The sequence below is a fragment of the Ailuropoda melanoleuca genome, chromosome 10 (genome assembly GCF_002007445.2).
Source record: "Ailuropoda melanoleuca isolate Jingjing chromosome 10, ASM200744v2, whole genome shotgun sequence".
Taxonomy (NCBI): domain Eukaryota; kingdom Metazoa; phylum Chordata; class Mammalia; order Carnivora; family Ursidae; genus Ailuropoda; species Ailuropoda melanoleuca.
The window spans coordinates 1,789,430-1,814,079 of record NC_048227.1 but is presented as its reverse complement, the minus strand read 5'-3'; the positions used below and the strand labels follow the sequence as shown (position 1 = coordinate 1,814,079).

The 24,650-nt window shown below is 53.7% G+C and overlaps 1 protein-coding gene across 8 annotated transcripts in view; it reads left to right on the top strand.

Annotated features, from left to right (window-relative positions):
• IQCE (IQ motif containing E) overlaps positions 1–24,650 on the top strand; it is a 45,521-nt gene that overhangs the window by 7,545 nt on the left and 13,326 nt on the right. For 5 of the 8 annotated variants that reach the window (XR_004628299.1, XM_034669720.1, XM_034669721.1 and 2 more), the window contains exons 3-15: positions 558–603; positions 3,514–3,642; positions 5,432–5,502; positions 9,460–9,573; positions 9,699–9,749; positions 12,671–12,741; positions 13,767–13,839; positions 13,996–14,045; positions 15,440–15,603; positions 17,024–17,079; positions 18,229–18,434; positions 20,193–20,297; positions 21,518–21,608. Coding sequence is in view for 7 of the 8 variants with exons in the window: in XM_034669720.1 (XP_034525611.1) it covers positions 558–603; positions 3,514–3,642; positions 5,432–5,502; positions 9,460–9,573; positions 9,699–9,749; positions 12,671–12,741; positions 13,767–13,839; positions 13,996–14,045; positions 15,440–15,603; positions 17,024–17,079; positions 18,229–18,434; positions 20,193–20,297; positions 21,518–21,608 (1,227 nt within the window). In the remaining variant the exon portion in view is untranslated. The other 3 variants (XM_034669723.1, XM_034669722.1, XM_034669724.1) reach the window with 3 other exon arrangements.

The following is a 24,650-nucleotide window of genomic DNA, read 5'->3' as shown; positions in this document are numbered from 1 at the left end:
TTGAGGAACACAGGCATGGAGGGTGTGTCATTTCCCCAGGCACATAAGTAGTGGGTAGGAGAACCCAGTTGGTGCCCAGTTCTGCACCTGGCATCAGGGTTGTCTCAGGAGACGGGATGCCGACAGGTCACTCCTCTGCTGGACCTCCCCTCCGCAGGTGGATTTGCAGGTGCCCTATGCTCAGGGGCTGCTTCTTGCCAAATCTGCCCTTGTGGACGGGCACAGCCTGGTGTTCCCGGTGCTGGCATGAGGATAGCGCGGTGGTCAAAGATATGCTATTGTGGGGTATCTTCAGTCTGCGCTTACATAATGTCGCCAGGGCTCCCGGGGACCCGGCTCAGAGCGCGGCACTGATCATGTTTCCTGGGGTCGCCCTGCTGTGCTGTGGGCTCTTCCTTGGCTCAGACTGCGCCCACGCCTCTGCTGAGCTGCTCTTCTCTCTCGCTGCCCTTGCACCTGCTCCACCCCGATTCTGAACACGCCTGTGTTTCATGATTGGGACCGCTGGGCTGTTCCAGAAGGCTCAGCTGCTTTACCTCATTTCTTCTTTCTTTCAGAAAGCAAAAAGGAAAAGTTCCCACAAACCTCCACCCACATCAGCGAGTAAGTATGACCAGTCCCCTTGTCCCTCAAATTTCTGCAGTTTAGCCCAGAAAACAGTTTTCAGAAGCTGTCCTTCCCTGGCGTCTTGGGAGAAAGATCTCGAATGTCTTCTTCAAACACTTGGGGTCATTGAAATGCAACACTTCCACCGCTTGGCTCTGTTTTGTGTTGGGGTCTTGTGAGCTGGCACTCATGGGGTCCCCGCCTTCCCCCGTGGCCCCAGTGGTCCCCATGGTCCCCATGGGAGGAGGCCTGGCGAAGGGCTGAGGCTCCTGAGTTGCTGTCCCCGGAGCCCCCGGCAGATACCGTGTTTCTGGCCTCCTGTGCTTGTTCCCCGCCCTCTGAACCCGCTTGTGTCTTTGGAATGCTGGCGTGGTCTGAGGGCTTCGTCCCCTTGGGATTGGCTCCTGAGTCAGCTGCTGTTGGCACACCGTGCAGAGCAGGTGTCGTGGTCTCCTGTGGCCTCGCCCGGGCTGTGTCCGCCAGGCACTTCTGTGTTCCCTGTTCTCAGCGGGGGTGGCCACTCTGTCCAGGAGACACCATCCTTGGCCGTGGACAAGCAGGCGGGCATGAGGCTGCAGGTGTGGGTCCTCTTCTGCCCAGGTGGCTGAGCTGAGGTCTAGGGGCCTTCTGAACAGTTACTTCTCACAGTCCTGGAGGCCAGACGTCCAAGGCTGGGTGCCCACATGGTCGGGTTCTGGTGAGGCCTCTTCCGGGCTGCGGACAGCCAATGCTGGGTTGCATCTCCCATGCAGGAGGGGGAGAGGCCTCTCTGTGGAGTCCCTTTGGTGGGGGCACTAATCACATCAGGAGCCCCCCCCCCCGTCATGAGCTAACCATCTCCCGCAGGCCTTACCCCCTCACATGATCACAGTAGGGGTTAGGTTTCAGCGTAGGACTCGTGGGGGCACAAACATTCAGTCTGTGGTGCGGGCTCGTCCAGACGGCCGGCCGGCCGGCCTCTCTTATTCTCCACTGTTCTGACGCTGCCCTAACGCACGGTGAGCCGCGTGTGGATTTTATGCCTAGGCGTGTCTTTGTGACAAAGTTTAAATCCTGTGTTGGCTTCCTTTTGCTCCCCCAAAACCTGAGGCTGTCCCTGACTCTATTACACGGGTATGTATGTTCCTTCCATGCGTGTGCCTTTCAAACACACTGTGTCACGTGTAGGACACACTCAGAGAATGCTAATGGACTTTCATGTTAGCCCAAGAAAAACATAATTAGAAAGATAATTCCTGCCAAGGAAAGAAAATATGTTTTCTATTATGAAGAAATATAAATAGAGAGAAGTGATCTATCAGTTTGGATTTTTGATGTCCTTGATCTCCTTCCGTGGAGGAAATTGAGAATTGATATAAAGTAAAAGTGTGGTGTTTGTGTTTTAAATCTTCTTGTTTTAGAACATTTTGTTCTAAGTCCTTCAGGGCTACAAGGTACGGAAGGTAAATATCACAGCATTTTCCATCATTCTTACCGGAAGTCAGCACTTAAGGTGTTTAAAATCGTAATAATCAAATCGTTTTTATCTTGATTTCTGTAAACGTTGGAATTGTGCTTCATGTCGGTTACAATGGTGAGAACCCCCAAATCACAACTCGAGGGGCTGCTGAGCCTCAGTGTCCCCGCATCTCCCCGCGCTTTCTCCTGGTGGCCTGGCAGGAAGTCCCGTCCTGCACCAGCACTGATCGCAGGTGCCCTGCTCCCCGCTGACCTGCGTGTCCTGTCCCCCCGTGCTCTGGCACCTCTCTCCCTGGGCCTGCGGTGCCTCTCACGCCAGTTGGCCCAATCTCAGCTCCGAGGCCCGCTCCCTTCACGGCCTCTGGAGTCCTGTTCAGCAGGTGTGTTTCTGTCCGGATTCCTGGGCCGTGACAGCAGTGACTGCGTGTCCTGTTCACATCCCAAGCATGGCTCTGTAACGCCTAAGCCAGCTCTATGTGGGTTTGTAGCTTCCGGGGCGCAGGGGCTGGGTGCTTGCAGCCCTGCTCGCCAACGTACTGCCCCGCCCGTGTTTCCTTCTGCCTGCCCCGCCTTGGTCCGTGTGTGTGTACATTTCCTGAGGAATTCTTACCATTCACTGATGAATCACATACGTTTAGGAGGGGAATGTTACTTGGGGAGCTGTTTCCCTGATCGCTAATTTACTTTATAACTGAGCACTTCAATGGACAAAGCTTGGAAGGCCTTCAGCTGTCCTGCTGAAAATGCGTCCGAGTCTAATGGGTCTTTCTTCTCCTGTTCTAAATTTTAATGGGACATTCCTCATAAATTTTGAAGCCATGGAAAAAACATAGAAATTTTTAAAGAATTAAATATATTGGACTTGGGTTTTCAGGACCTGCTCCAGACAGACATTTCTTTGCTACTTATAAGCATGTTTTACGAATAACTAAGTTTTCACATAAATTTGTCACATCTTCCATAATTAAAGAGATGAAATTCCAGATTAAAAATGACCTTTAAAATATTTCCCTTGTTTTGATAACAAAATCAAAAATGCCCTGGAAAGGTAATTTTTTTCTCATTTCCTCTAGATTTTTTAATAAGTTCTTGATATTATTGCTTATGTCACTCTGGCGAAATGAAAAATCTATTGCAGTGTCGAGTATAAAGGACACAAAATTGTGTGTTGACTATACCGCGACTATGTCAAACTACACACACATCAGAAAACGTCAGATATTGGCAGGATTATGGATTTGAATTTTTAGATAAATTTCCTGTTACGTTATGTCTTTATAACAAAATTTTTAAAAGAAATGTAAGTATACGTACATATGATAGCTGTGTTTTTTACTTTTGTCAAATATTCTTGTGAATATTCTGCGGTACCGTTTTTGTCGCTCTCGAGCACTTACGTTGAGAGGCATTGACCTCTTGCACCTCTGAAACCATATGTTGACTTTCTAGAGTCACCTTATCACTCTAAGCCGAGAAAAGTGGCGTCCTGGAGATCTTTGAGGACAGCGGCGAGCATGCCTCTTGGCAACAGAATGTCCTTGGCGCCACAGAAGCTGTGGCTGGGGAGCTCAAAGCAAGGTACGTGGTCGCTGCAACAGAGACCTTTCCTGCTCCACGGGGGGGTCTTAGGAATTGTGGCTGTGATGTAAGAGAGAGTTTTTATGATTTTTTTAAACTTATTTTTATTATTTATTTTTATTTTACTCGTTATTTTATATTTTGTAACTTTACGTAACGTTCAGTGTGGTTTCTGGCTGTTTCTGACGGTCTGCACGTGTGACACCATATGCCCGTGAGTCTTAGGATGTCTCAGCACGGCTGGCCTGGCCTGTTGGAGCCAGCTCCTACCAGCTTGCGAGAGCCCACTGCTCCATTTTTAGGAATTTTGTGAGCTGGTCGATGTCACACTGGCAGCTTGAAATCGGGCGTGGTGGGAGATAGGCAGATGCCACGGACCTGGGCTTCCGTTGTCTCTCAAAAGCTGCTTTTTGAACATTTATCCGCATACCATGATTGCCACTATCTGCTGGTTGACTGAAGCTTTCTTCTGCCTGGGAAGATGGATTGTTAGAGGCAAAAGCTCCCATTGTGTTTGTGTGTACCTGTCGTATTAAATCCATGCACGTTCAAACCAAGAAGTCTGACCCAGCCCCAGTCAGACCTGACCTTGGAGCGTGCGTGGACCAACCCCCCCAGCAGCACGCCCGACTGTCTGATGGAAGCGTTCAGAATGAAGAGGTCGAACGTCAGGCATTCTGCCAGCAATGGTGAGCACGGTGTTGGTGACGAGGCCACGAGCAAGGACAAGCAGGAGGGACGGCTCGGGATCTGCTTTGACACAGTGAGATTTGGGACTTCCTGTGCTGGCTCCGTCCCTACGAGATCGCGGAGAGAGGACAGGGGTCCTGCAAATCCACTCTGTCCTCCGAGAAAGTAGCTTTCCTGACGTGGACAGTGGCATCTTCCCGGGCTCCAGTAGGGCCCACCTGCCTAAATTGGGAGTCTTACTGAAATCTATTGGATACACAATCTTAGAAGTAACAATTGCAAATAAGGAAAAGCCCACATGTCCCCAGGAAAGCTGGATCTGTTGTCCTGTGTCTGTCTTCCTGCCTGGTCTTTATCCACGTTTCCTGCCCAGCTCTCACTGCTCTCCTTGCGGACCTCTGCTGGGAGCACGGCAAGCCCTGGTCGCTGTGACCCTAAGCTCACCCCCTTCCTGCGTTGGCTGGCTTGAATGTTTCCGAGTGTCAGTGTGTTGGGTGTCACGATGAAACCAGAGTGTGCTTCACAGTTTCAACGTGGGAAGGGGTGTTGTTTGTCTTTTTGTTTTGTTTGCTATTTAAAACCTGAACATACCACTTCTCCTTTTGACCCCTTCTTTCCTTTGCCTGCAAGTAAGGCCTGTGTTCACACCTTTCTGTTTCCTCCTGCTTTATCTTTCTGTATTGCTGTCAGTTTTGGTCTCCTTACTTTTGGGGGAAGTATCACGATCAGGCTAAAAATGTTGAAGTGTCTTTGCTCTTTTTTTTTCTTATCCTCTTTTTTTAAAAAAGGATAATTTTAGGGGCGCCTGGGTGGCACGGCAGTTAAGCGTCTGCCTTCGGCTCAGGGCGTGATCCCGGCGTTATGGGATAGCCCCATATCAGGCTCCTCCGCTATGAGCCTGCTTCTTCCTCTCCCACTCCCCCTGCTTGTGTTCCCTCTCTCGCTGGCTGTCTCTATCTCTGTCGCATAAATAAATAAAATCTTTTTTTTAAAAAAAAAAGGATAATTTTATCACCTTCCAGGTTTTCCTTAAGGTACAGCCAAGAATTCTTTCTGCTGTTGGGATGATCTTTTCAGACGTTTGCGTGTCGCCCTCCAGGTCATGTTCCTGGGACCCTGGTCTACAGAGAGAAGGAAGACATGTACGACGAGATCATTGAGCTGAAGAAGGTAGTGTTTCTGTCTGTCCCTTGCGGTTTTGGACAGTGAGAGCCTTCTGCGAGGTCGGGTGGGAAGGTCAAGGTCGGTGCTGACGTGTCTGCACAGAAAGAATGTGAGCTTTGGAGGGACACCTGAGTTCGAAGCCCGGCCCCGTGCCTTGGAAGCTGGGTGGCCCGCCTCGAGCCAGCTTCGGGAGAGGGCTCCCCAGTGTGTCCGCGCCATCTCTGCTCTGCTCCCGCAGCATGGCAGGGAGACAGGGGACACACGGGCCTGACTTCGCAGTCCCTCCGCACAGAGGTTTGGCATCGGGTAAGGTCGCTGGTGTCGTTGTCATCAGTAGCCTCCCATGTTGTGTCTCTTCCGTGTTAACCGGACGTTCCACGTGCCCTCGCTCAATGGATCTCTGCGGGAGTCTGAGACGGAGCTCACGGCTGGTGATGACCTTGAGACTCAGACAATGTAGTAGTCTGCCCAGGGTCAACCGGTTGCAGAGTGAAGACTTCCACCAAGGCCGTCTGCCTCCCAAGGCCAAGGCTGCTTTTGCTGCCACGGGCTATCTCCCGGTCCTTGAAGTATAAAGCGCACTGAGATAAATCACCGTCATCCTCGTCACCTTCACCATAACTGCGACTCCCCCGCTGTTCTTTAGTGCCCCCTCGCGTTCTCATGCCCCCAGAGAAGAAGCCAAGGTTCACCCCCTTCCATAACGTTAGTCTCTTTCTAGCCCTGCCGTCCCCGCCAGCCGAGCCACATCCGGGGGACCATGGCCTATTTCGGCACCAGGGGGTGGGCAGCCAGCACGGCCAGGGCACGGCCATGGTGAGGAGCCTGCGAGCCGTCCCTCCCTGAGGGGCACCCGGTCTAGGCCGCTGTGTACAAGGCACAGTCCTGTGTCGGTCCAGACAGGGTGCTCAGATTCCAGGTACAACCGAGAGGCCTCGCCCCCATGGGAGCGGCCCAGCAGTGAAGGTGCCTCCCGCACACCCTTACTCCCTTGTCCCTCGAAGTCATGAGCAAACCACTGCTTATCAGCGATACTGTGGGGAGAACCTTTATTTTGGACTCTGAGTAATCACTGCAGTAGCACTCTTGAATCTTCTTGGGGCTGGAGGTGGGTCTCTGGGTAGAATGATACTGACTTTACTCAAACTTACTATCACAGGCTTCTGGAAAAAATCAGCCTAGGCCTCTACATGCAGAGAGAAGAGAATTCACTGCCACGACTCTGGCTCTGGGGTCTTGAGCATTGGGGTCGTTTTTCAGTGGCGAGTGACGCCTCAGTTTCCTGGTGAAAAATGGGGACCATAAAGGTGCAGTTTCACAGGGTCACTGTGGGAGTTCAGCAAAGTACCCATGCGAGCACTTCCATGCCACGGCCGGCACTCAGCCAGGGACGGGGGTGTAGACCGCCCCAGGCAGTGGCAGGGGTGGCACAGAGAGTCCCCTGCACCAGTCTCCCCCACCCGTCAGCACAGGATCGAAACCAGGATGCGGACGTGGGTGCAGTGTGCGTGTCCAGTTCTGTGCCACGTTTCCACGTGTGTATAGTCATGTACCTGCCATTGCAGTCAACACACATGCTGCCCCAGGCTGTCCCTCCAGCTGCCCCTTAGTGGTCACACCTGTCTCCCTCCCCGCTCATCATTCCTAACTCCTGGTGACCGCTGACTTTTCTCCCCATCTCTTTGATTTTGGCATCCTGATGATATCCTATACGTGGAATTACACCGCATGTGATCTCTTGAGGTTGGCACTTTCCACTCTGTCCTGCCCTGGGAGCCTTCCAGGGCGGCCCATACCAGTGGCTCCTTCCGCTCAGCCCTGGTCCAGCTGCATCCTGCGAAGTTTGATACTATTGTACCTTTTTGACGTGCTAATCCCCTGAAGACCCTTTGGCCCATAATTATTTGGAATTGTGTCGTTAAGTGTGTGAGAGTTTGAAGATTTTCGTGTTGCTTTTGTTGCCAACTTGTAGTGGACTCATTGTAGCCACAGAACACACCCCGAGTAGTTTTGTTTCTTGTAAGTGTGTCCAGGGTGGCCGCGTGGCCCAGGGAGTGCCCCCTTTGCATCTGTGCCACGGGCCTGGGAAGAGAGTGTGTAAGCTGCTGCCAGGCAGGGTGTCGTGTGGGGGCCATCAGCCCCTGTGGGGTGGCAGGGTGAGCTCCCCTGCTCCCCTGCTGGCTTTCTGTCCAGCTGCTTGCTTGTCACTCAGGGAAGGGTGTTGAAGGCCCCACTGTGCTCGTGGGTCTGGCTTCCCCTCAGTTTTGTCACTAGTTGGGCATGTGTGCGTTTAGGGTTGCTGTGTCCTCAGTGGATTGACCCTTAGGGTTGCTGTGTAACATCCATCTCTGTTCTCCAATGTCTGCTTTGTTTGATACTAACGGACTCACTCCTGCTTTCTTTGGTTAACCTTTCAATGGCGTCTCTCTTTCCATCCTTATACTTCACTAACTATCTCGCTAGGTTAAAATCAGTTTCTTGTAGACAGCATGTGGTTGGCCATGTTTTTTAAGCTACTTTGCCCGTTTCTGTTTTCTGGGTGGTTTGTTTGGATCATTTATATTTAATGTAATTTTGATATGTTAGAATTGAAGTCTTCCATTTTATGTTGTGTGTGTGGCCTCATTACCCCTGTTCAGTGAAGTCCTGACCCCCCCCTCCACAGGCCTCCTCTGACCAGCCCTGTCCCCCAGCAAGGAGGGGGCAGGGAGCCTTGCTATGGCCTGGCAGGGTTGGGGGCTGGGCTCTGCACTCAGCCCTCGCTGACAGGGATGGAACCATGCTGCGTTGTACAGGGTCTGCCTGAGGTATAGCCGTTATTGTCCATTAATTTTCTGCCTGGTGAGGTTGCCCCCTTCCTGCTGGGGAGAGGAGGCTTTCCTGTCTGTGCCCGCGGGCTCGTCCAGGCTATTGACTTCCCCCTTACTCCATTGAGTGCACATGAGGCACAAGGAGAAACTCTGCGGTCATTTCTTGGGTCCTGAGCTGGTCTGCTTCTTCTCTCCACCCTTCTGAGCCTCCTTATGTTTGCCTTCCGTACAGTATCCAAGGTTTCTCACTGTGCAAAGCAGGCAGAACAGGGAACAGTGAATGTACTCCCTATTTCCGGAAGCAGAATTACCATCATATGATTTCTTCTCCTTCCCAACGATTGTGCATGAGCTGACTTACTGATTAAACCCTCACTGAGTGCCAGGGACCTCTCATGCCCCAGAGCACTACTGGCCAACCGTGGGCACGTGACCAACCTGCCAGCCCTCTTTGGGTGCATGCTTTGAGTCGGCTGGCCAGTGGTGGTTTTGTTCAGACACTGTTCCTCTTTCTACACACCACGAGTGCCCAGAAGGGAGAAGCTGGCTAGTTAGGCTGCAGGCGAGGCTGGAAGTCAGTTGACCGCACTAGCTGACTGCGTGCGCGCTTCCCCCTGCGGCTTGTGAGTGTACTGAACCTCCCACTCTCTGGGCTGAGGGGTCCACGGCCTGGGAGACGGCTTTCTCAAGTGAGCACATGGAAAACAAAAATGAAAGATGCCCCGCCATCGCTGTTTCATAAAGGGTGATGTAAGTGCGGAGTAGGGAGTGGGAGAGATTTCCACAGGGCAGCTCAGTTTAGTGGGAAGTCGACTGCACCATCTTTGCTCCTCCGTTCATCACAGAGTGGTGAAAAATCGTAAGGCTGTTGCCCTGACCCTCTAAGCCCTAGCGGAGTACAAGGATTTTAAGTGGACGTTAGTGAGCCTTTGACGAGTTTTAGCGACACGTGCTGTGACAGACGCAGGCTCGCTCGGGGGCGCCCACAGGGCTCCTTGCTGTGACCTCCCGCGCTCCTTCCCCCCCGCGACACACGCAGCGCCCTGACTGGGCACCAGACCACTTTGCAAGATCTGCTCCGACTGAAGTTTCACCGGGATGTTCATGTGCACACGTGTGTGCACGGGTGCACGTGTGTGTGGTTCTGTTTCAGTCGCTGCACACGCAGAAATGCGACGTGGATCTCATGCGAACAAAGCTTCGGCGCCTAGAAGAGGAAAACAGCAGGAAGGACCGGCAGATAGAGCAGCTTTTGGACCCATCCCGAGTAAGTTGGGCCCTGCGGTGGCGGCGCCCAGCCGTGGGCTGGGAACGCCCAGGCTCCACTCCTCAGGCTGTCGGGGGGAGAGGCCACGCCGCCCGTGTCTTCATCTCTCCATCTGCTTACTGCAGGACCCGGATTTTGTCCGGACCCTGGCAGAGAAAAGGCCTGACACCGGCTGGGTGAGTACACACTCCAGCAGGACACATAAGCTTCCCACTGAAATCCGACTTTCAAAACAGCCCGCGGTGGAGGGATGCCTTTTCTCTAACACAGTACGAGAGGAGTGACAGAGAGCGAGGGCCCAGAGCTCCCTAAAACTGGTCTCCACAGAGCCGAGGGGTTACGAGAAGACGCTGCGGGCGCTGTTGGGGGGCGCGAGGGGAGGCTGAGCAGGCTCCGCTCAGGGCAGGCAGTACCTTGTAGGGAACAGCGTCACAGTGGGGACGTCCCCTGCCACACCTGTGACGCACATGCTGGCCTTGTGGTGCTGAGTGAAAACAGAAACCATGTGGGACTGGACTGAACCCTTAACGCACACACACCGCCTCCGCGGGACGCACAACGCTTGCAGACAAGGGAAGCCCGGTGGCGGGCAACGGCGCCATCCAGTGGTCAGTGCCATGGCGGGAAGCCTCCGCAGGTGGACAGGAGTGTATCCCCGTAAACCTCCCGAGTTGAGGGAGCACGGTTTTCTTAGCAAGGTGAAATACAAAAAGAATACTGGAAGGAATACAGTTTTGAGATTATTGAACACAAGGAATTAAGTAATATTAGTGAGGTGATTATTGGGTTTGGTGACCTACAATTTATAAGAGAACCCCCTGAGACGACAGCGGGAACTGGATTGATATGACTGGGGAGCCGGGTGGACGTGAATCTGCCCCGAGCACCGAGGGCCAGTGCTGGCCTGTACGGAGAGCAAGCAGTTAGCCCTGCGTGAGTGGCTGGAGCCTGGCTCTGATCCTGGGACAGCGCGAAGGAAATACTTGCAGGGCCTGAGAACAGATCCAGTGTTTCCACAAGAAAATCATGTTTAGATGAATAGCAGCTCCTAGACCTTGTATAGTCGTACAAAATCTCATTGGATTTTTCTGTGATAGGGACTCAATCCCCATTTTTTAAAATCCGGAAACTGAGGTTAAGAGATTCACCCATGTTGGGTCCATGGTAAACCCATAGGCTCTGCGCAGCCAGACCATGTCTGCCTCCGTCCCCACTGCTACCCCAGGGTGCATACTTGAGTGAAGACGTTCACTTGAACTACCATGAGTAGGATGTTTGCGACTGTGTCGGCAGGACTGAGCACGCACAGGCGTGCTCGGAGCCGGACGCTGTGTTTTCGGATGGCGTGACCGAGCCGAGGAGCGTGCCCTGAAGTTGTGCCTGCCGTTTGTCCAGTACTGCTCTCTTTCAGGCCGTGTCTCTGCGAAAAAACCCACTATAAAAGCCTTTCACACAAGGATATTCATAGCTGCCCAATTGGAGGGCAACATTGAAGAGAAACCATTAAAATCAGAATAATGCCACATTAAAACACATCTTCAGAAAAAAAATTTTAAAGACTATTAAATAGTATAGCTATGTTCAGAAACGTCTATGTGATTAATTTAGGTGAGGATTTAGAATTATGTAAATAATGCATACTTGTAGAGGAAGGGCTTTTGTATTTTTATTCTGATGCTGTGGGTTTTTTTTTTTTTAAGATTTTATTCATTTTATATATATATAGAGAGAGACCGCATGCAAGCAGGGGGCAGGGCAGAGGCAGAGAGAATCTCAAGCAGGTTCTCTGCTGAGCACGGAGCCTGACACAGGGCTCGATCTCACGACCCTGAGATCCTGACCTGAGCCGAAACCAAGAGTCGGAGGCTCAACCGACTGAGCCATCCAGCGCTCTGCTGTGGGGTTTATTATTATTATTATTATTATTATTATTATTATTATTGAAGTTGATTAAAAGTAGAAATTCTAGACCCTCAGGTATGTGCTGTTCCCACTTTCATACCTGCTGCCAGATCATCCTTCAGTCACTGCGTCTTGTGATTGGACACTTGTGCTGGTCACCATCTCCCCCCAAGAGACGTTTGCACACCTGCACAGGGAGGGCTGGCTGTCTGCTGAGGGCTTGTTAGTGCTAGCAGCGTAATCATCCATCAGTAGAGGGGTGTCCACACCGAATGATTATACTGTGTGAGAGTCCCCGAGATCTGTAGGCACAAGAGGGATAGACACCAAGACCATTCGTGGTGTGAAAATAACAACCCGCACACTGTGTGGTAGGAAAAGCCATTTCTGCAAGGACAACAGAATGCCCTGCTGTCGATGGGCACCCATCCACATAATGAATCTAGAGAATGCAGCTCTAGTTGGGAACAATATTCAGTTGGGAGGGGTAAGGTCAAGAAGCAGAGTTCGTCTATAATGTTTTAATATTTTTTACAACAAGATGTATTCGTGTATTACTAATATAATTTAAAATTAGCTTAAAATCCAATTAAAAAGTTGACTTTTTAATTGGATTTAACTGTCCAAAGAACAGTTGGCTCTTCAAGAAGAAAGAAAGGGATAGTGTTCCGGAAACATAAGGGCGCTATCTCCCAGAGTGCTATGTTAACAGAGAGAAGGAAGAGATGAGGTGGAAGCGGTCTTGCATTCCCCAGAGGGAAGCACAGGGGGCGCTTCTCCAGGCTCTGTCCACGCTGCTCACTCCCAAGGGAACACTGTGGACGTGGTCGCCCAGGCAGCTCAGGGTTGGGGATCTTTGTATCTAGTGCTGGCAGTGGCTTCCTCCAAAGCACTGGCCATGTATCCTGTCCATTCTCTGAAGTGTGGAACGTGGCCGCGGGGAGAGCTCCGCACCTGCAGGCATGTCTCTGGCCCTGCCCTGCCCTCGCCACCACGCACTGAGCCAGCGGGACAGTTGGCCCTCTCTTTGCTGCACCTAGAGGCTACAAAAGAAGCCAGCAATTAAGGGGGGAGGATGTCCGGATGCTGCTGGGTCAGCTGGCAGCCTGGGGCAGGGCAGTCTGAGTGTCCAGAGGGAGGCGGAGGTCGCCGACATGGAAGCAGTCAACTTGATGTGCTGGTGTTTGATTGGCAGGTCGTTAACGGGCTAAAGCAGAGGATTCTCAAGCTGGAGCAGCAGTGCAAGGAGAAGGACACCACGATCAAGTACGGACGTGCTGGCGGGGGCCGGGGCGGCGGGCTCTGGAGGGTCACCAAGGCCTTACCCCACCGTGGGTAGGCTGGAGCCAGCATGCATGCCCCTCGCCTTGCCTCGTCCCCAGTACCAGTCTATACTGGTCTGTCTGCTCGGACTGTAGCTTCTGTCCCCCCCCCACCACCCCTGTCCCATGTCCCTTGTCCCAGCTTCCTCTTCGTACCAAAAGATGAAAGTATTAGCCACCTCTTCCAGACGTCACTGGGAATGGTATCTTCCCTTCATCTCTTTCCCTGTCCCTGGTGCATTTAAGAAATGCCTTCTTTCCTCGGTCTTCTGTGGATCGCTGGATTACGTGCACCGTGGGTCTGTGGTCTTGATGCCAGCCCTCGGTGCTGGGACGCCAGCCGCCTGCCCTGCTCCCGCGGTGTCCTGGTGCTGCTCGGGGGCGGCCGTGCACGCTTACCCCGGTAATGCGGTGCAGAGGAGAGCTCTATGGCCCCCGTCTCCCCTGTGTAAAACAGCCTCCCCCTTCCTGTGTTTCTTGCTGGAATTGTCAACTGTGAACATTGTGATTATTTGCTGATTTCTCCTGTTTCAGAATCCTGAACTCTAACTGTACTTTCATTTGTCTGCTAGAGCTTTTCATCTGAAGTCTGTGGGGTGCTGAGGGTGGGGAGAATGTGCTGGTGCTCCGGGGGGGGCGTGACGCTCCTCCCCCTGCCCCCAGAGGCAGCTGTTCTCACCCCGATATGGGGTCCTTCACAGTCACTTCACTTCTTCCCAGAAAGCCTCCTATTTAGTAAGAAACAGCTTTAGGGAGTCTCTTACTGCACCTGGAGGCGGCTGGTCCAACACAGGGGTCCTAAGGTGTGAGGGTCCTCCCTGGGTCTTGACGCAAGTCCGCCAGGCTCCCCGCCCAGCCTGCTTCTCTGGCGAAGCCCTTCCTTGACCGGTGTTCCCGGAAGCACTCTTGCCCTTGGTCTGCCCTGGGGGTGCCAGCACTGCCGTGTTAACTCTGAACTTGGGTTTCTAGCAAACTGCAGACTGATATGAAGACCACTAATTTGGAAGAGATGAGGATTGCCATGGAGACTTACTACGAGGAGGTGCGTGGCCTTCTCCAGGGTTGGGGGACGGTCGTTCCGCTGCACCCTGGGGACCCTTAGCTTACTTCCAGCCACGAGGCAGAAATCAGGAATCGGATTACAGCTTCTTCTCGTGCTCATTTTGTGTTGTAATGTACTTTAATTTGGCCGTTACAGATTCATCGTCTCCAGACTCTCTTGACAAGCTCCGAAACTGCAGGAAAGAAGTACGATCATGTCCTCGGGAGCCATGTTTGTGTTTGGTCCTAAGATCAGCATAGGCATTACGTGTGAGCGGTGCACGCTGTCCTTCTCCTCGGACCCAGCACCTGTGTGGTGTGCTAGGGGCTCGAGTGGACGTGTTTCCGTCCGGGACGGTTACACACGTGCCCTCATAGTGGCCACATGCTAGCTACTAACAGCACGTTCACCTCTCCGCGCGTCACGTCCTTAGCTCCTGCAACAGAACAGCTTCCGCGCACAGTTAGCCCTGTGGCTGAAAGCAGGCCTACCTTGTTAAGAAGACATTTCAAGTACAAAGAATACAAGTTCATTTCCCCAAAGGAGTTTCTTAGGAGAGACATCAGGGTCTCCTTATCTCGAAGATTCCCTTATCGCAGATTTGGCCACGTCCAGGCCTCGGCACTGAGCTGTGAACGTGTATCAGGTGTTCACCCTGGGCCAGGCACAGCCTTCCTTTTCCCCTTTTGGGGTTGGCAAGCTTTCTCTGTAAAGGACAGTTGATTCTTGCCGTTCGCAGCAGGTGCGTTCTGTGAAGTGTCCGGCAGCACTGACCGGCTGGAATACTGAGCCATCGCTCCCAGGGGACATGCAGAGTAGGTCCCTGCGAGCCTCAGGTCACCACATCGTCACCCGCCCTGTTCCTGTGTGTGTTCCTGTTTAAAGACCGTACATACTGCTTTTCCTGAGCGGCATCACACACACGTGCTTACTTGCGATTAGGGACTTGGGGCAGCCCCTGAGCATTGTGCTGAAGGGGGCGGTTTTAAACCGCGACATCACCAACGAAAGCACAAACACGGGAGAATAGCGCTCAACAGACAGTGCAGGGGGGCCGCTGGTGGAGCGCGTGGGGACTGCGGGGAAGGCAGAGTCCCCACCCCGCCAGGAACTCGCCCCTCGGGCTTTCCGCCACCCTGCCCGTGTCCCTGAGCGAGCGCAAAGGCACCCCAAGTCTCGATTCAGGGGTTACAAATAAATTTTACCAAGTAGGCAAATTTGCAAATACAGAAATTGAACAGTGAGGATTGGCTGTATGTTAGACTTCGCGGGATAAGGGCATCACCTGTTCGACAGGTCTTTATGGGACAAGACAGAAAGTAAGTTCCCACACACTTTTTAGTGATGCAGCTTAAAATATATCACTAGTATCAAATACAGTATTTTGTTATACAGGTTTACCAGTGAGAATGGAATTCAGTTTGGGGGATAACAGTTTGCTTCCTTGGGGTTCAAAAGTCCGTGTTCCCTATTCGATAGCAAATATCTGCAAAAACCACTCTGAGCCAGAGACAGGCTGCCATGTGCCCACCCCTCTTTTAAGGCATTTATGAACTTGGTTTAGGACCTCAAACCCAGCCCTTGACTTTGTTATTCCCAGGCCTCCAGGGGAGAAGAAAATGGGCCTCAAAAGGCAAAAAAAAGTGAGCAGCGCCCTCCTGAGCTTGTCCCGGAGCGTCCAGGAGCTCACGGAAGAGAACCAGAGCCTGAAGGAAGACCTGGACCGCGTGCTGAGCAACTCCCCCACCATGTCCAGCGTGAAGGGTACCGTCCCTGTAGCCACCCGCAGAGGGATGCTCGAGGAGAGGCCGCATCTCGCGTTCTTTGAGGGAAGATGCGGGCGGAGGCTGCGGGAGCGTCCTGGCCCTCCCGCACATCCCCGAGGCCCTAGTTCCGTTGCCACAAACGCAGACGTGTACTGCCGGGCGACACTAAGATTTATTCCAAAACCTAATGAGCTCCTGCTGTACGCCAAGCACCCTTCCAGGGAGCGGAGCAGAGTAGGGAACGAGAGCAGCCACCCCTCGTGGGGGTGACGTCAAACTGGAGGGGGACGAGGAGCCGACCCGTCAGTCATGGGTCAGGCGGTACTAAGTGCTGGGGAGCAAAATACAGAGGGAAGACCGCACGTGTCGGGGGCAGTGGTGTGCGCCTGTGAATGGGGGCTTCGGGGATGGTGACAGGTGAGGGACAGCCAGGCCCAGAGCCAGCGTGCCCAGCATGCGGTGGCAGTGGGAGGGTGGTGGCGATGAGACAGAAGGTCTCACGGGGTCGGACGCAGGACAAGGCTGTGAAGGCCGTGCCCGGGCCCCTGGGGTTTCGGCCGGGGGGAGAAGACCAGCGTCTGTGCTGAGTGGACTGGGGGGAGACGGGGCTTCTGCGGTGTCCTCGCGGGGGCTGCTGGTGACCCGGAGCAGTAGCACCGTGAGGGTGAGAGGTGGCCACCCTGGATGCTTTGGGAGATCAGGGGCAGCCTCTGCGGGAAGGGAGGAGCCAGGTTCCAGGGCTTTTATCCGAGTGACCGAAAGGACGGGTGTCCTTTACTGAGGTGGAGGTGACAGAGAGGAGCGGGTCTGAGGGAGCGGAGCGGGTCCAGTCTGTGGTGTGGAATGGGTGTCCAAGTGGAGACAGGATGTGTCAGGGAGTTCGGGGCGGAGGCTTCGGCAGGTGGTCCCCAGCGAACAGAAGACCTGGGTGGGATTCAGAGCACCCATGAGTGAGTGGAGCAGAGGTGGGCCCACGGTGCAGACCCCGACTTGACTTGGCAGTGTGCAGAGGGCGACAGGCGAGGGTGAGCCTGCGGCGCCGTTGCCGGGGGCTGGTGAGGCGGCTGGCGGAGCTAGGAACACCAGGGAAGGAAGTGCTGGGAGGAGGGGTGTGGGGGATATGACAGAGTGGACTCGTGTGACCTTGAGAAGGACTGTCTTGGACTGATGGGGCCAGGCCTGACGGGTAGAATCAGGAGTGGATGCCCCAGTAGGGACAGCGCCACAGTGTGGGGGACAAACTCCTTTGCAGGGAGGCACTCTTTGGCTTATAAGAACCTGCCAGGTGGGGATCTCCCGGCCTTGCTGCTGGCTGCGGAAGGGGAAACTGGCAGGCTGTGCTTGAGACGGGTGGTCCGGGCTGAAGGGGCATCGGGGTGGTTGTGTAGTGTGTCTCCTAAAACCCTTGCTCCCGTTAGGTTACGTGGAATGGAGTAAGCCCCGGCTGCTTAGACGGATCGCAGAGCTGGAAAAAGTGAGTGGTGCACCTCTCTGCTCACCTGCTGTCCTTTAGGACCAGCCTGTGCTTGAGGAGAAGCCAGGCAGCTTGTGAAGTGGGGACAGATGAGTCCTTTGCTCACAGGACACTCAAGTGAACGTGTGAATGAATAGTGGCCGTCTACTGGATGGCGCCCAGGGCAGACTTCTCGCGGGTCTGGACAAGACCCATGGGTCGTGCCGTTCCTGCCTCTGGTGTCACGGGGGCAAAGCCATGGTCACGTGGCACGTGGTTTTGGACTCCGTGTGTGACCAGGGCTGGATGCAGGTGATCCTAGAGCCTTTCAGAAGCCCGGCCTGTGTGTGTGGGATGAGTGCGTGTGGGCTTTCTGCTGCCGGTCACTCTCCAGCCTGTGTATCTCAGTCCTCAGAAAACTCTGTCCAGCCACCAGAAAGCTGGGGAGACTTGAATCTGCAGATTTGATCTCACTCCTCTGGTCAGTAATCAATCCACTTGTTCTGGAGTTGTTCAGAAGTGTCAGCATCTTCGAGTAGCCTGGCAAAATCCTGAGAGCTGCCCCCTTGTTTGCCTGAGCAGAGTAAACCTAGAGGGGAGCATTAGACAAAGCCATTTTACACAGCATTAAAAACCTAAGAAGTTTTTATATATTGTGGGTATTTTGAAAATAAAGCTCGTTAGGAAGAAAGTCAGCCAGAGGTGGCTCAGAAGTGCCACGACGGTGCTTTCTTGGCTGAGACAGGCCGGCATCGGGCAAGCTGCAGGTGCTCCATAGCTCCTAGCCAGCACAACTGGGTTATCACTTAAGATTAAAAGCATAGAGATCGAAAATTCCAGAAATCCAAAGGAAATATTAGGGTAAATGAGCACAAAGAAAAGAAGCTTATGAATTCGCCTCTCGTGCCTATGTTCTGTCTTGTGAATGGTGCCTTGCCCCCCGCCAGCCCCCGGCTGGGCTCTGCTGGCAGCGTGCTCTTCACTTCCACGACAGGCTCCCCTCCAGACGGGCTTCTGTGAGGTGGCGCTGTCCCGGGATTGTGAGGTCACACGCAGTCCCATACTGTGCTTGAGATGAGTTTCCCTTGGTCACTGTCTCTTCCTTCGGACTTCATAACCGCAAAGTAAATGAGAAAGAACGTCTAAAAAAAATGCCTCTATTGCCTCTAGAAAATAAGTTCGATGGAAAGCCCCAAGTCACACACTTCAGAAGTGGTCAAGTCAAACGCCGTGGTGCACTCTGCGTCCAGCTCCACTGTGCTCAGGCAGCCGCGAGGCGACCGGCAGGAGGACAGTGAGAGCGAGCGTCTCCGGGGGACCGTGCAGAGCCTGAAAGGCGAGCGGAACGCCCTACAGCTGCAGCTGCAGGAGAAAGAGTAGGTCGTGGGGCACGGCCAGCACCTCGCGCCCCTGGGAGGGTTTGTGGCTGGAGTTCAGCCGTTCTGGTGAATTCGGGAGAAACGCTCAGCTCCTTGTAGTAATTGCTGCTATAGTTTTATATGATTCAGACACTTCCTGTATGTTGTTTGTGAAGTAGAAGTCATGTTCGTGGTAAAAAGAAGACGTTAATGGACCATGTTACATCATTGAAAGAAGGGGAGGTACCATTTAAATCTGTTGACACTGAATTCCAGAGCGATTTCCAAATTCTTTTTTAGAGAAGAATTTACTTTCACTGATCTGTGTGAAGTAGATAGGCCATCAGTTAGATCTTAGGCAGAGTGGTTTAGAGAGTCAGTAATATGTTTATGATGTCCAGTCTAAACGCCAAATAAAACAAAAATGCTGTGAAGTGTTCAATGTGACCCTGTGAGTTTCAAAGGCAAAGTCTTCAGATTTTGCTTATTCCCTGCTTGTTCTCCAGTGTCTTGATCTGTAGCCTACTGAAAACGTGCCCATCTCCTCCGCTATTTACTTGTGGCTCCCCTGGTTGCAGTTCTGTCACGAATAAGCCAAACCTATGTGTATCCTGAGATGGGGTTTATCTCTCAGAGTATAAACTGGGAAGCCAGTAGCCTCAGCATCACCTGGGAGCTGGTTAAACATACAGAACCTTGGCTCCACCCACCTGGGAGCTGGTTAGAGATGCAGAACCCTGGCCCCGCCCACCTGGGAGCTGGTTAGAGATGCAGAACCTAGGCCCCGCCCACTGGGGGGAGCTGGTGAGAGATGCGGAACCCTGGCCCCGCCCACCTGGGAGCTGGTGAGAGATGCAGAACCCTGGTCCCGCCCACCTGGGAGCTGGTTAGAGATGCAGAATCTTGTGAGACCCACACCTCCTGAATCTGACTCTGTGTCTTAATGAGGCCCCCTGGCGATTCATGTGCACATTTAGGTGAGAAGGAATCCCTAGCTGACTCCTCACCTAAGTTCTCTGCTGCCTTCTGTTTACACGCTCTGTCTGGTCTCACTCCTCCAATCCAAGTGCTTCCATGTGAGTTGGTAGGTTCTTTGTAAGAATTAGTGTTTCATGAAAAGGTTTCAAAAATTGGGCTAGTCATTTTGAAAGGTAAATAACGTCTCTGATAGTCTCTTCCGCTGTCACCTGGCTTGATAAGAGCTTCCGCTTACCGAGCCCTTGCTCTGTGACACACTCTCTGTGGGACACTCAAGGTGTTTCTTCTGATTCATAAGCAATTTAAGGGACTTTGAAGAGTTTGGTCCCACGACAGTGAGCAGTGGAGCTGAGGTCAGACCGAGGTCTCCTCTTGGAGTGGTGTTCTTAGCCGTGTGCCACCTGTGGGACCCAGGGAAGCCCACTGGGAAGCAGTTTAGTTGGAGGTTGATGGTTCAGCTCAGGCAGCAGCCCCGTGTGGCACAGGCAGGACCCTCCGAGCACTCATCTCAGGGGTTACGTAGCAATTGCGTGACTGTTGGGATAATGCAGTGCCCCAGCCCGTCTGGGGTCGCTGCCCATCTGCGTCTCCTCACCCCGGTATCCCGGGCACCAAACAGTCGCAGACACATAGCAGGTGCTCAGTAAATATCAGGAGACCCCGTGTCCATCCACTGTCATAAGGAAGGAAGCTGGGTGGCGTGATGTTTTCGGAAAGCTCTTCCTGCCCCGTGAATCAGTGTAACTGTGGTCCTCTGTTTTCCCGAACGCTGAAATGTCTCTGGTTCTGTGCGTTCAGGTTGGAGGTGAAGCAGCTGCTGCAGGCCAATGCTGACCTGCAGAAGGAGCTGGAGGATGTGAAGGGAGGCGAGGAGGAGAGAAGAGGGAGAGAGGAGGCTCTGAGGTGAGTGCACCGAGAGTCACAGGCTGTCAGGAGATCACCGGATTCCAGGAGCTTCCCGTCTCCCTCCGTGCGGTTTCCGGAGCGGTTTTCATCAACCCCAACCTGAGTCTGCCACTCTGCGTGTCCATCAGAGTCAAAGTCCCAATTCTGGGAAAGGGTTCTCCCCCACCAGGCTGGGATTTGCCTCTGCACACACCCTTCACTGCCACCACCCGGGTCGGGAGCCCCCAGGGACGGTGCCTCCCGCTTCTTCAGTGTCGTTGCTCATGGCCTCCAAAAAGGGGAAAGGGCCCCAAGCCCATCAGCTGAGGCACAGATAAGAAATGGGAGTACGTCCACGCGAAGGGATAGAAGGACTAGGTTCTGACACACATGACAGCATGGGTGAGCCTCCCACACATCGTGCCACGTGAAGGAAGCAGACAGGAAGGGCCCCGCACCGTAGGATCCCGACACATGCAGACAAAGTCACAGAGAGGGGTTCGGGGCGGGGAAGCAGGAAGGGACGGCTGACAGGCACGGGACTCCTTCGGGGTGACGCGTTGGTGGCAATGGTGGCTACAACGCCGTGAGTGCACGGAAACCCGTTTCATCCTGTACTTTACACTAGTGGATTTTATGTTCTACAAACTTTACCTTGGTGAGAAATGCTCCCCAAAATAAGTTAGAACCCTGAGCAGAAATATTCACCGCTCAGAATAATGAGGAAGACACAGATTGCTGGAACGAATAAGAATATTTATTTTCCAGAGAACCGTGACTAGGTTTTGTCGGGAGGCAGGACTGAAGGAGAAAGAAAGGGCAGGTGCACAGGGAAGAGCTGTTCTTGCATTGCCTTTGAAACCTGTAGCGAGGACGCAAGTTGTATTTGCTTCCATTCACACCGTGCCCTGAAAACTCCAAGTGCTGCTTGCCCGTGTGTCACTCTTGCCGTCGGGATCTGTCTGGTTCTTCCCATGTCCCAGAGGCAGTGCTGGCCCCCGGGATCCTCCAGCCCTGCCCTCCTGGGGCTGCCGGCCGGCCACAGACACGGCCACAGAGCGCCGTCCCGCAGTGGGACCCCGTGCTGCCCGATGTGCAGGGGGCTGGTAGCAGGGGCCCCAGGTCGCCACAGGAGAGGTGGCTTGCCAGCCCCGCGGGCAGCCCTCGCTGCCATCACATATAGACGTGGGCCCCCATGTGATGATGAGTAAGACATCCTCTTTTCCCTCCCACTTCAGGGAGGAAATTCAAATACTTACGAAGAAGTATCAAGAACTAGAAGAAATCAGGAGAGAAGAGAGAGACGACCCCATGGAGAGGAGTCCTGAGGTATGGCTCAGCTGGGTTTCAGATTTCCTGCATGGGTGCCGCGGGGCTCTCAGCCGGGGCTGGACGGTTCCCCGTCCCCCGGCTCTCCTGACTCCAGTGCTGACAGTCCAGTTCCCCTTTGTCATCCCCATCGATCTCCACAAAGTGCGTGTGTTGAATCCGGGGTTCTGAACTGATCAACTGTCAGTTAAGTGACTTTTTAGACGAGTGTTTGAATCTTAGATAGTGAAACTGAGTGAAGATCGTCCCCAGACTTCACATATGCAGAAAGTCTAATCGTCCGATGAGGGGGTGTCCATTCGTGGGTGAGAAGGAGTGACACTGGGTGAGGACCTCCTGTCCCCCGCCCTGTGTGTTTAATGTAAGCTTCAGACTGTGACGTCGACGGCTTGGCAGGGAGAGCGCTCGCTATGGCGGGGCATCTTCCTGGGGCCCGTGCCTGCCACCGAGCTGTGTGCCTGGCCAGGTGTTGAATACGTGTGTGGCAAATGGCGGGTTCAAGGTGAGAGGGGAGTGCAGGCCGCCTCCCTGCTGTCCCCATCCCCTCGTGGAGGCAGGTACAGCTGAGGTGGTCTGTGTGGCCGTGAGGGCTACCCCGGCACCACCTTCGGCCCCTGGCGCCCACGGGCCTGGTGCCACTGGCTCCTTGCTGATCCATTTTCCCAGCTGATGGGTTTTCTTAGGTGGTGGGTGTAATCTATCAACACGGATAACAGAGGTATTGTAGTCCTGTGGCTGCCATGTGCCCCCAGAGGACACCACCACGCAGACACACGGTAGATAACGCCGAGCTGGTTAGCGTCCGACACAGCAGAGGGCACATGATGGCCTCTCTGCGATCCCCTTTCCATGAGTGTCTGTCTGTCTGCTGCAGATGCGGTAACACCTGGGGGACCCACCAGGATGGCGGGGCTTTGCCTGGCGCACGCTTTAGCCAAGAAGTTGTGTTGCTTTGGAAGGCGACTGATTGTTTTCTAGCAAGTGACCTGACAGAGACGGGCACTGGAGGCCGGGTTCAGGGGCCGAGTTTCTGCTGAGGGTGAAAACAAACGCATTCTGAGGCTGAAATCAGGGCTGGCTTCTGTCTTCTGAGGCTAATTTAGCAGAGTCTCCACTGCGAGGCTGTTTGACTGCAGGACACTGTGTGTACTTCGAAACCAGGAAAGAGCTGAAAGTTTCGGGAATTCGGAGAAGACGATAAGCGCAGCTCTGGCTGCAAATCGAGACAAGCCACAGCGTACCCGGGAGGCGAGGGAAGGCCGTGTGGTGGCGTGTGCTCGCGGGAGCCCGCGGAGTTCGCGCGGTGGCCTTGGTGCCCGCTCATCCCGCTGGCCAGCTGTGAGGGCTGGACAGTGTGAGTCCTTCCCAGTCCCTCTGGAAACTAGTTCTGTTGTTCAGTAAAGCATACTGTTGTGTTCTCTGTGGGGTGCTTTTCTGTGCTGGCTTTCCCAGTGCTTTGGTTAACGGCCCGCGTCCTGAAGCGAGCCGCTCTGTGCTACCGTCACTCTCCAGGGGATTCTCTCTGTCTGCCCCAGGCAGATGGGAGGCCAGGGCTGTCACGTGTGCGGCAGAGGCAAGCTTACGTGTCTCTGGGGGACACATCGCTGCCAGGGGCCCCCTTTCTTCCCACACAGGTGCTCCCCAGGCTCTGAAACAGCAGGGCTCACCCACCTGTGACTTGTCCGTGATCCTGACCCCTGGGAGGCACCCTACAGAAGCCAATGTAGATTCTTCTGCTAATTTTAATTTCTCTGGTTCTTGAGACCCCTCCCTCTGCAGAGAGGCCCACTCGGGGTTCCCGTAGACACTCACGTGGGAAGGAAAGCAAGTTTCCCCTGTTGTCTCTTCATTGTGCTCCAGAGACGGAGTCAATGTAGCCCCATCTCTGCCCCGGGCACTGACGTGCCCCCGCCATCGGGAAGGTGGCCCTGGCTGCGGGCTCCTCGCGCCCTAGGCCTGCCGCTGATGTCCAAGGGGATCCAGTACCGAGGCTCAGGCTCACTTCTCCGATTATCTTACCACAGGCGTGCTGCTCTCCCTGTTAATCCCAGCCATTCGGGATCTGGGTCCTCCACTAACTCAGTGCGAGGCAGGGCAGCCGTGTCGGTAGGAATCCCTGATGAACGTTCTTTTCCTCAAGGGATGAATCCTTAATCACTGTCTCTGAGTCCCCAGACAGTGGCTTCAGGTTTGCCCAGTGTCGTGGTTACGCTCAGTACTCACTGGGGCATCATATCCAACCTGGAGGCTTGGTGTCCCTATAAATGGCAGGAGCAGATCTTGGACCCCACTGTTCATTCAAGGAGTGGGCCAAGGGAAGGAGCCATGCTCTCTGCACAGCCATGGGGGCAAGGACGTGAAGTGCAGCCTCGCGGTCGTGGTGCAGACACTGTAGACAGGAGACCCATGGGTGAGCGGTGCATCTGCCGGTGGGACAGCGGGACACTGCGACACCATCCAGCCACTGCCAGGGTGGGGGGGTCGGGGTCTCCATTTGCTGACTCAGAAGACCGCCTGTGACAAAGCCCTCTCCTCCAGAGAAGGCCATAGCATTGATCCCCTGACATTAGAAAAAACTTACGCTGGAAAAACGTCCGAGCAGATTACTCAAGCACGGCTGCTTCTGTGCGGGGGGCTCACGAGCACTGCTTTACTTCCAGTGCTGCCGTAATTTTCTCTAACAGGCAGGTATATTATTATAACAGGCTTTGGGTGTTTTCCTGCTGGAAAGGCATTTCCAAATGGGGGACTCAGCTCTCAGCTTTGGGAGCAAGTGATCAGTCGTAGGTTTAAACGGGGTGACTGGTGTCAGTTTCTAACGGTTGCCCCGAGGAATTGCTATGTTTATCAAAATTTAAAATTCCTTCAGCTGTTTGCCATGAGTTTTTGAGTGAGTGTTCCTTTATCTTTAGATGACTAATGTGACTCTTGCTCACACTGGGACAGGCCATGCGGTGACAGGTCTCATGTCGTTACGGAGGAGCTGTGATGTGGGAGGTGTCAGGACTGTGGAGGATATAGGTCCCTCCTCGGCTGGGTGTC